The 10468-nt window shown below is 43.4% G+C and overlaps 1 protein-coding gene across 3 annotated transcripts in view; it reads right to left on the bottom strand.

The window, feature by feature from the left end:
- Positions 1-1643: 1643 nt before the first annotated feature.
- The window catches only part of ARHGAP17 (Rho GTPase activating protein 17), a 46701-nt gene continuing 37876 nt past the window's right edge, over positions 1644-10468 (bottom strand). The window contains exons 17-20 of one of the 3 annotated variants that reach the window (XM_084270808.1): positions 10106-10348; positions 8900-9063; positions 7906-8517; positions 1644-2561 (exon numbers count right to left, since the gene is read on the bottom strand). In XM_084270808.1, coding sequence (XP_084126934.1) covers positions 2431-2561; positions 7906-8517; positions 8900-9063; positions 10106-10348 — 1150 coding nt within the window. In that variant the 3' untranslated portion in view covers positions 1644-2430. Of the gene's footprint in view, positions 2562-6903; positions 6928-7905; positions 8518-8899; positions 9064-10105; positions 10349-10468 lie in introns of all 3 variants that reach the window. The other 2 variants (XM_084270807.1, XM_084270806.1) reach the window with 2 other exon arrangements.

The raw sequence follows: 10468 nt of genomic DNA, 5'->3' as shown, positions 1-10468 counted from the left end.
CCTTGACCTGAACATTAGCAATGATTACATCAACCTTTTACACTGAGTACCTGTTGAGCACAGAGGAGCAGCTGACACAACACATCCTGGATGCAGCCAGCAGGCTCTTGCATCAAAGCCCATCTTCATGACACCAAGACTTCAAAGTGTCACCAGCCTTCACAGGTTTCAGAAAAATCCCTTCCTGAGGAATGGGCTGTTATTAGAGCCATACCCTGCTTGCTGCTCAGGTTGCTTGCTGTACTTTAGGGTGGAATTCACTCTCTCTCTCTCCTCAGTGCTTTACTCCAGGAAATTAAAGTTTTAGTGGTGGCACATAACATCCCCACCAGACTGTTCCCAGACTGGTACATGGCAAGAGCAACGTCTCCCGTGACATGTCCGGAAGGCTCAGCGCAACCACAATCTACAGCAGAGGTGGTCGCACAGTGCCTCACCCTCCTCCTCAAGCTAGCAGCCTGGATTCAAAGTCTGGAGGTAAAATTCGAACAGCTGAGCTGTAACACTTCACAGAGTTGACCCCACAGCTCCCCACACCACACCAGCAAGCAGCCACGCTTGTCTTTCAAGTGGCATTCACAGGCACATACACCCGAGAGGCTCCGAGCAGCACTGCCCAAGCAGTATATAAACCAGTGATTTTATTACCTATTCTTCCTAGACCCCTGTTAATTTGTATTTGTAAACAGGGTGTTAACTCCAGCCCTGCTGTTTTGGGCAAATTTCCTCAACTTTATTACCTGTGTCCTAGCCCTGTGCTCTTACCCTAACTGCAACCAAATGTGCTCTGTGTTACCAAGGATGACAGTGAAGACACCAGTGAGAGCGTACACACTCCTGCACCTGAGCTGCTAATCCCAGGGGACACAATTAACTGTTTGTGTAATGCTGAAGAATGTGCAAGCCCAGAAGATTTTCTGAGAATTTATTTAAGTCCCTCCCAACCTGCCCTGGATTCAGGTACACCGCATAGAGTTTGAGAGATAAACATCACATTTAGTAACCCAACTAGAAGTTTTGGCTCCTAACACTTAATTTTGAGTTAGAAGAGCTGGTTATAGTGCTGGTGTAGTGATAGAGGAAAGCAGCACTACACCCACTAATTGGGTTGTCTCCCTGCTAAGATATGTCTGCAAGAAACAGTGGGCAGCCACAGGGATCTCAAACTGGGGCAGCAACAAGAGAGCAACTAAAATATATTTATCCTGTCACCAAGTGCAATGTAGTTTTGTGTTGTACAGAAGTCTAGTTTAATAACTTCAATAAAGTGTATTATGGAGTATTAATGAATTTATAGTTTAATTAATTCAACTAGTTATAGGAATGTTACCTCAGTTGACTAGTTTCTCCTTCTTCTCGTTCCCAGAAATGGTGTGGCCTGTTCCATCTCACTTCTCACCATGACCCAGGCTGCATGCAGTGCTCCTCTCTGCAGTTGGACCCACTTGTGTTTGGCAGGACTCTCCCTGTTAAGGAGCAGATGCACATTCACACCTGGTGTGCTTCTGCTACAGTCCCTGGGAGCAGAAGGAGCTGAGCAGCCACGAGCTACAAAAGCCCAAGCAACGACTGTGTAACCTTCAGAGTCTGCTGGAAGCAACGTTGCTACTCACAAACTTGAATAAAAGATGCCTTAAGCTGACAAAAGACAAATCTTTAATTTTATAAATGTTCACCCAGCTGATGGATCCAAACAGCTGTTTCAAAGCTCTTTAAAACCCAACAGTTCTCAATGAAAGCACAACCACCACTTCCACAGTTTTGTCTTGAAACAGTTGCAAGTTTCACATAAACAAAAGCAGGCTCGGTTAATACAAATAACTATGAAATAAGTATTAGGTACTGATCATTAAGTAGCAATGAAATGATTAAAGATACAGTAAGTTTCCTTCTACAGTATGACAGTCCTTCAAGGCACTAGAATACATCCACAGTTTTGAGAAGGCGACTGATAACCAGCAGTCACCACCAGCATTCTGGCATTTTTTTTTTTGGTTCACGTGTTAAAAAGAATCTGCAGCAAATCAGTGAGGGAATGTCTCTTGCAAGGCATCTCCTTGTAATGTCTAAGAACTAGAAATAAAAGTCTAACCGTGACATTTTAAAAGATTATTTCTGCAATACATGCACTTTAAATAGCTAACGTTCTGCTGCTTACACTTCTGGAATTTCTGCTGATACCATCTCTATCAGCACCAATTATGCTTCCTATGCAAGTTCTGCAGCGATCAATTCCTTCCATCCAAGACTTGGAAAACCATTGTTGAGACACAGGTCATTAAACTTCTTCTGAATGGCCAAATCACCTTCTCCGTGATGGACAAGTCACAACTCTCCACAGTTTTGCCATGTCATCAAAAGAAGCTTTTCACTGTTAGGTCTGTTAGGTTCCTCTCCTGGTGGGAAAACTTCAAGAGGTTTGAGTCTCCCTCACAGAGCAGTGCTTTCTGTATCATTGTCAATATCAAGCAGGAGGTGGTTGTGCAGTTCTTTGCTCGCTGTCTCCGCAGGAAGCTCCAGAGAAGGGTTCTGAAGTGGTTCTTGAATACTCGAGTTCGAGTCTGCACAAAAAATGGAACAGCAAGTTTAGCACTAGCCTGGACAGTGACCCCTCATTCACTAGTGTGTATTTCTGGTGCACATCCTTAGGAAAGGGAAAGGAAAGATGAACAAAGGCTTTTCAAACAGAGGGCTGGCACGTATGTGTGCATGGACACGTGGGGACAAAAAGGCTAAGCCAAACTAAGAAGCTTATGAGTTTCTCCTCCTACATACCTTTAAGCCTTGTACATAATGAAAGAAAAACATTTCTTCCTCTGAGCCCCTTAAGAGCAGCACATTCAGACTTCTACATCCAAATAGAACGGTCAGTCAGCAAAAAAAGTCTGGCACCTAAACCATCAGCCAGCTGATGACCCCTCATGACATGCAGGGGCAATAGGAACACGTGTGGTGTCAAAAGGAGGTACTGACACAAGAAGAGGAAGAAATTATTTAAACCAAATGCAGACTAAATCCTTTTCTCATGTGTAATGTAATGGGGAATATTTGTGTTCTTTGCCTCTTCTGTGGGTAGGAGAGTTTTGTTCAAGCTAAGGTGCTCAAGGAGGACCTCGACACGTTGCATTTCAGGTAACTGACTGAGCTGGTAGGTAGAGGACCAGAAAAATCTGTCAGTTCAAAAAAAATATAACTTGAAAATATTAAGTCAGTATTTTGGAAAGCTCATTAATAATATGCCACAATATCAATTACTGCAGCCCAGCAGCTGTTCCAAATAGAAAATCATTTTGATCACTTAAACGAATAAAGAATCCAAATAAATAGCTTACTTTTAAATGTAGGTGGCATAGACAGGCATCCTATGAAAACTTGGACTCACATCTCAATCATGAAGTCTTAAATTTAGCCCAGAAGTTATTTAATAAACGTTCAGGTTGAAAGCCTCTGAGCTACATGACATGAAGAGCAGACAGAGAACTGAAGCCCGAGCGCAGCCGCCCTCTCAGCCCGTTGCTGGAGTGGCAGCCTCACGCCACGTGCTGCAATTTTGTAATCGGTGATGCTGTTCATAGAGGAGCTGGCACTTGGTCAGACTGTAGCCTGACACCCACTGGCTCATCTTCTGCAGGACAGTTAAATGCTCTCATCCCCACTGCTGCCACTTTCCCAAAAATCTGATTCCAGGATTGATGTTTTCTTGTGAAGTACGAGCTACGTATTTTCTCCCAAGTCTTCTGTCAGTCATGGAGAGTGTCATCTTCTACTACTACGGCTGTTCAGGGGTGAAGAAAACCATCCAGAAGGCAGGGAACAAGCAAGCCATCAGTGCTGTCAGGACTTGTCAAACACTTACATCTGGGGAGGTCTTTTAAACAGATCTCTCTCCCCAGCCCTCACTCTCATTCTAAAAGTCAGTGCCCTGGTTACTGGACTGTGTCTATCCAACGGTGCCTTGCAGCTTCTACAAGATGATCCCTGTTCAACAGACCTTTGCTACCAATGCAGAAATAACTAATGGGGCTGCTTTAAAACCAAACTGTTTCACTTAGCCTCACATTGACGTGTTTAAAATACAGCCCTGACCCATGAAACCAAGCTTCGTAGCATCAGCACCTCTCCTTTACCCCAACTATAACTGCTGTTTCTACAACAGATAAAACCCTAACTACTTTTTATGTAATTTGATTTAAACTTTTGATTTTTTGATTCTCCTTGTTAACAGAAACAATACTACATAGAAGAATAGACTACAATTGTGTGAGTTCCTAAACTCCTCCTGCATTTTCCCTTACTCAAAACATTCCTCGCTGAGCTTGAGAGACGAGCACTGAACGGGGCAGCAGGGGAGCTGCACTCCCCTGGTATCTAACAGTGCCTACTGAACAGTCCAGCTTGGATTTAAAGTACAGTTCAAGGGGTGTACTCCAACTTCAGATGCAGACACGGACGTACCTACCACGGCTGCGTATTGAAGGATGAATCAGAAAAGGAGGGAACTGAAAGCGTGAGGTGACACAGGAGAGGAGGATTTGTGACAAACAACGGTAACACCAAGGTGAATACAAATGAACCTCTGTATAAAACACACAGTTCACTAGGGAGGGTTTTCTGTACAACATCAAACTGGCCAGTCAAAACATGAACAGCTTTACACATTCTAGTCTCCAATACTTTTAGTACGTTAATGGAGGCGCGAGCAAACAGCCATTCCTTCCGCATGCCACGCTGACGGTAACGCAAGCAAGCAGTGTTATCTGTGACAGGTTAGTAGTGGGCATTAGCACACACATGATTATCAATTAGCAACATTTTTTTGGCCAATCATATGCCTTTTCCTTACCATTGAACTTTCCAATACAGTTCCTACTGAATGCAGGTCAAACATCTAGATTATTTAATAAAATTTTTGATTAGAATATTCTTTTCTAGGGCTTATTACTTTAATAACCATAAATAGACTTTGAGGCATTGCTGAAGTCCAGTACGTGGATGAAGGAATTCAACAGTATCCTGAAAACAATTTAGAATTCCTGCTCTGATATTTTGAATATTGCTGGCAGTTTTGGCTTCCACTATTCCCCTCTGCCTTCCTTTGTTCCACTGTTTAAGATTAAAATTAAAACCAGCTCCTTCACACTGTGAATTAGATGTCAGTCTACAACAAGTGCTTACATGTGCATGTGTAAATGTTAGAGCAGATACTCTTATGTAATACACAGTGGTGTTAATTCAGAACAAATATTAATCCTTCAAAAGACCAATCTGGGAAAAGGTGGGACGATCCTGTGTGCTGACATAGGGAAGCCTGAGCAACACTTCAGCTGTTCCCCAGGTAGTTTTGTTTGCTTTTTGCAAGACATACCAGATTTTCTAGGCATTCCTTTATCAGTTTTGCTAGAGAATCCTTCTCCATCACCTTTCTTGTACTGGCTTTCCAGCACAGCTGCTTTCATACAGCTGTTTACTGTACACAACTCACATGGCCAACATACTGCAGTTTGCACTTAAAACTGGAGAGACTCAGTATTGTTCAACACTGTTGACTTCAATTTTGGTTTTATATTTACGCAGGACAGTTGTGTACCTCTGTTATGCCTGTAACTTAGCTGAAAAGGAGTCAGCACTAAGTTGCAATCCAGTGTTCATACCCAGCCTCACTCCCCTATGGCAGATGCCAGCCCTGGGTAACTTAAACTCCCCCACTAATTAAAGCAGCCCCCTGCATACCAGCTGGATATTAATTAGAAGGCAAGTACTTCTCCAGTTACACTGGAGTAAAACAAACCCTGCCTGTCTGCTATCATTAAAGCACTTTCCTCAGAACCAGAGAAATTCCCAAATTAAAACCAAACAAGGTCAACCTCTGAAACACGACTTAGAAATTAAGGTTAAGTCTTTCCTCGAACTTTGGCTCCTCAGCACAGCTCCCATTCTTAACTTATTTACAGTGCTGGAAGATCCAGGCCCCAGCCTTGTTTCTGAATTCAATTTTGAAATAAAGTGCCCTTGTATTTTAAAGATCCCAACAAAAAGACCAGAAATACAACTAGGAAAAGCCTGTTATTTTAAAAAGCAAAGCTACTGTTTAGTTGCTTAAGCAGCTCACTTCCTGCTAGTTGCTCCCATTTAAAAAAAACCTGACTTCTAACCTACCCTGACTTCTCAATCCAACACGGATTCCAGTATCTTTCCTGGGAGCACCAGACCTGGAGATGGCTCAGGAATGCAGCCTCAATATTCTCAGCCTGTCATGCAGTTGTTACCTTAAAACAGCAGCATCTCTAACCCACTACACGTGAATAGTTAAGATTATTAACGTGTGGTTTGGCAGCCAGGATTGAACAGACTAGTACTATTAGCAAGGCTGGAGCTGACAGAATGCAAATGCAAACATGCCAGAATGCAGATGCCGCTGGGAGATCTTCTGCAAAGGGGTTTAGTCACATGTATGCGTGTTTTGCCAAATCAAATTCCAAGTAGTTAAAAATAACTGAAAATCTGAAGTGAAAGCTACATTCAATGCAACCATAAAACACTCAACTGTAGGAAAACAACGTGAGCTTCAATAGTTGGCTGCACTGATGAGAGCAAACCCATTTTAAATGGCTTCACACTTGACTTGCAGACTAGAGGTTCTGGTGACTGTGTGTGAAGTGTTACTTGCTTCACTATAGTTATTTTTTACAATTTGCTTTAAGAAATAACATTCACAGGACCATTAAAGTTAAGCAGCATAGGTCTTACAATCTCTTACAAACAGAATGGTATGTAGTAATGAGGTAACACAGAGTTGACAGAGAGCACATATTCCAAAGCGCATATACAAAATAAAGCTACAAATAAAATATTGCTGTGCAGGAGCATTTTAGCTTATATGGCATGTTTCTGGTAAGTACAAACCTTATTCGCAGTAACCATCCCCACCTGTGAAGGCATCATGGGGTAAAGCTGTTAGGCAACAGAATTTATACTTTGCATTCCAATACATTAGTCTTACTCTAGAGAAGCTGCAGTGTCATTGGAAAGTTTTAACCATTATTAAATATAAGTAGATTTTAAAGCATTAGTCTCCTGTGTTCGTTATCTCTTCCTTTAGAACGTCCTAAAACAAGCAGACTCCCAGCAGAACATTAAGATCTACTAGTTGTGACTGTCCACAGCAGTTACAGGGTTTTTCCCACCCCCAAGAACATTACCATTCTCTTTACCAAGCCAGTAACTACAAGCTTCACCAAGTTTCTGAGAAGACAGAATGTTTTTGTTCACTTCACAAATGTCTCAGAAAAAAGCCTGCAGTTAAAATACAAAGATCTATCTAAAAACTGACCCAAGATACAGTTTAGCATCTGTGATTCTTCAGCTTCTGGATGTCCAGTTTAAAAGCACATCAGAAGACTCTGTTCTCACAAGGTAAAACACTTACTGTTTTAGTATCTTGCCTATTAGAAGATACAGCAGTGGCCACTTTTGGCATTATCATCTTCTCTATGTGCTGAAATACACTACCCTTAGCTGCATCTTCTCTGTCTGCCAAATATTTGCTTTTTGGCTACAGATGTATAAGCATAATTGAGACTGCCATGATGCTGAGCTTGGAGAAATCCCCAGAGAGACAGCTGCTATCACAGTGTTTTGCTTTCAAAGCAGGGGGAAAAAAAAAAAAAATAAAGCAAGCTAATCTACACTTCCCCCAAAGCCCTCTGCCTCAGGAATGACAGCCTTCACTGAGGAAGCACCTCAGATTCTCATGCTCAGAACAGGTGGGTGGGCACTTAGGATTTTAACTGGGTTCTGTGCTTTTCAGTTCTTCCCTCCCCCGCCAAATTAATTTACAGCTACAGGCATTATTTGCTTCCTTTCCACTCCCTGAGGAGACACTGCATAACGACAGACTCCACTCACCTGTTACTATTTTGGAAGCTGTCTGTGTAGGGTTTGCAATAATACCATCTCCAGCCAGCTGAGAAGGAGGATGAGGCGGCGGCGGCATGCTAGGTCTATTTCTGGGTTTCGGTACCGGCCGGGGCCTTGGCAGCGTACCACTCTGGGGTGGAGAGTGAGACTGGGAGGTTTCTTGAGGAGCTGGCTGTGATGATGGGGAACTATTATTATGCTTTCCTAGAGGGGGTGTATCAGGTGGTGTTGGAGTCTGCGGAGGAGTGTAACAGGGCTGCTCTGGTCCATGCTCACTGCCGGCTGCGGCAGGAGGAGATGCTTGACTGTTTGATTTGGGCTGTGCTGGAGGAGTAGCCTGTGTTGGGGGCTGAGGTGGTGGATGGTTGGGAGCTTGTATTGGGGAAAGGCTGCTGGAATATCTCCGAGGCGCAGAAACCTGGGAAGCGGAGGTCTGGGCTGCTCCCTGGTTTGCATGTTGAGCTGGAGGAGAAGAACTTCTAGCAGGTGGTTTTGGAGAGACAGAAGGTGGCTGAGAAGCTGGGGCAGAACTCTGGCTTCCTGGCTGCCCCGGCGGTGGGTTGGCTGGCTTGGGAGGGGCTGGGGCAGGCTTCTTAACAGCTGAAAGAGAAGAGTTGAGATTTCAGGGTTGTGTACTCTGAAACCAAACACCTGAGAGAAAGGAGTAGCACAAAAGAATACTTTGTCCCAGCAAATAAAAAGCGGTATCAATAGGAAGCTAAAGAAAAGTGTACATAGATTTCCTAATCAATAATCTTTGAGTAACTTTGTTAAATGACGTTGGCAACATTAAGTACCAGCATACTCAATAGATTCCAAAACTCCAAAGAAGCATTTAACTAGGTCTCAGTGAATTAAGCCATGTCTGGAATCAAGGAAGAGATACTGATAAAGTCATGTTAGTAAGTATATTTGCAATATCACAGAAAGAACTGGAAAGAACTGGAACTTAGTGGCTTGAAAACAAAATGAAAACACACACCTCTCCTCATTGAATGGGGACTGGGACCTGCTGCATTCTGTGGCTGATTAACAGAAAGCTGATTAGTGGTACTTGCTGTCTGGTTCTGGACAGTGCCCGCGTGCCCGCCATTTCTCACGGGTGGAGGAGTAGCTGAAGACACGTTGTCCTTCGATTTGGAGGTACTGAAAATTAAAAATCCTAAATTAGAAGATGATTGTAAGACGCCTGGCCCATATCTGTCCCACCTGCTCAGGTTTACACTGGGAGCTGTGCTATAGCTCTGGCGCTCAAATGCTTCAGAAAAACTTCTGCACTGGCCGGTATTTACCGAGCCTGAACAGTGCTACAAAGGACATCTGTGGAGGAAATCTCAGTCTGCTGGGTATTTCCGAATGAGAAGTCGTTTTTTTAAGTGTCACTTGAGAATAACAACTGTATGCAAAGGAGTCAGTGCTGCATCGAACTCCATGGTGATGTTTCACCATAAGATGCTGTGCAAGAGATTGAGGTCTGTGGAACAATACTGGCCTTTACCTATGAGTTTGTTCTATCGCTCAGAACACAAAATATGGAACAACACATGAAATAAAGAGTCTTGGAGACCGTGTATACTAAGACTGGGGACGTGACTGCACACAGTTTCAACAGTAATTAAATTAACAGTAATTAAATAGCAAAAAAGCCTGTATACTGAAGTATGACAAAACTGACTTTCAGTTTTCTAGCAAGTCTGATCATCACTAACACTTGCTACGGACAAACAAGAGACGTATCCAGATAACGTGTATGGGAAACAACAAGCAAGACCAACAGGTTTACAGTATTGCCAATGGTAGACTTTGTTCTTTCAGCAGCAAACTGATGGTCGTCATACTGCGTGGACACCTCTAGAGCTTAATTTGGAACAGCCAAAATAAGTAGCAGGAGTACAGTCTTTTTTAGTGTTTCTCACAATCAGTTTTTCCCCCTGAGAATTTTCTTATTTTAGAAGTTCAGTTCTGGAACATACAGAGCAATGTGTGTTATTTTAGAAGACTGATTCGGAACAATACGCATGGCAAGAGAGCTCTTGTGTAGTGCTTCTGCCTCCCTCTGAAAGGGCTTTTCACATGACAACACATGTTCCAGCTAGAAGAGGTGCCTTGTGAAGCAGATCAGTCAGTGAATCAGTTTGCTGCCAAAGCAGCCTGCTAAGCCGCTGCCAGCAGAAGCCATGCCTCTTACCTGACATCCTCATTTCCTTGACTTTGTAACTGTTCTGCTGTGCCAGCAGAGAGAGCAAAACCAGCACCCACTGGGCTTGTTTCAGCCACAGAAGCTTGTGAGTGCTGCTCCCCTCCAGCCTGAGCCAGCACGCCAGCCTCCGTGGGTGGAAGTGGTGGCTGGAAAGCTGGGGATGTGTGCTTTCTATTTACAGTGCCACATCTCCGAGGGTTCGCTTGGAAGTCCATAACCTTGACACCAAAGCTACAGAAAGAAGAGAGAGTAAACACACCACGCCAGCCAACACCAGGTAACTAAAAGCAACAGGACAATCAGATGTTATAACCCACAGAGACAAACACAACCCCTGTTGCTCAGCATGCA

The sequence above is a fragment of the Gallinula chloropus genome, assembly GCF_964237585.1.
Source record: "Gallinula chloropus genome assembly, chromosome: 15".
NCBI lineage: Eukaryota > Metazoa > Chordata > Aves > Gruiformes > Rallidae > Gallinula > Gallinula chloropus.
The sequence above is the reverse complement of the archived record's forward strand: the minus strand, read 5'-3'. Positions and strand labels throughout refer to the sequence as shown.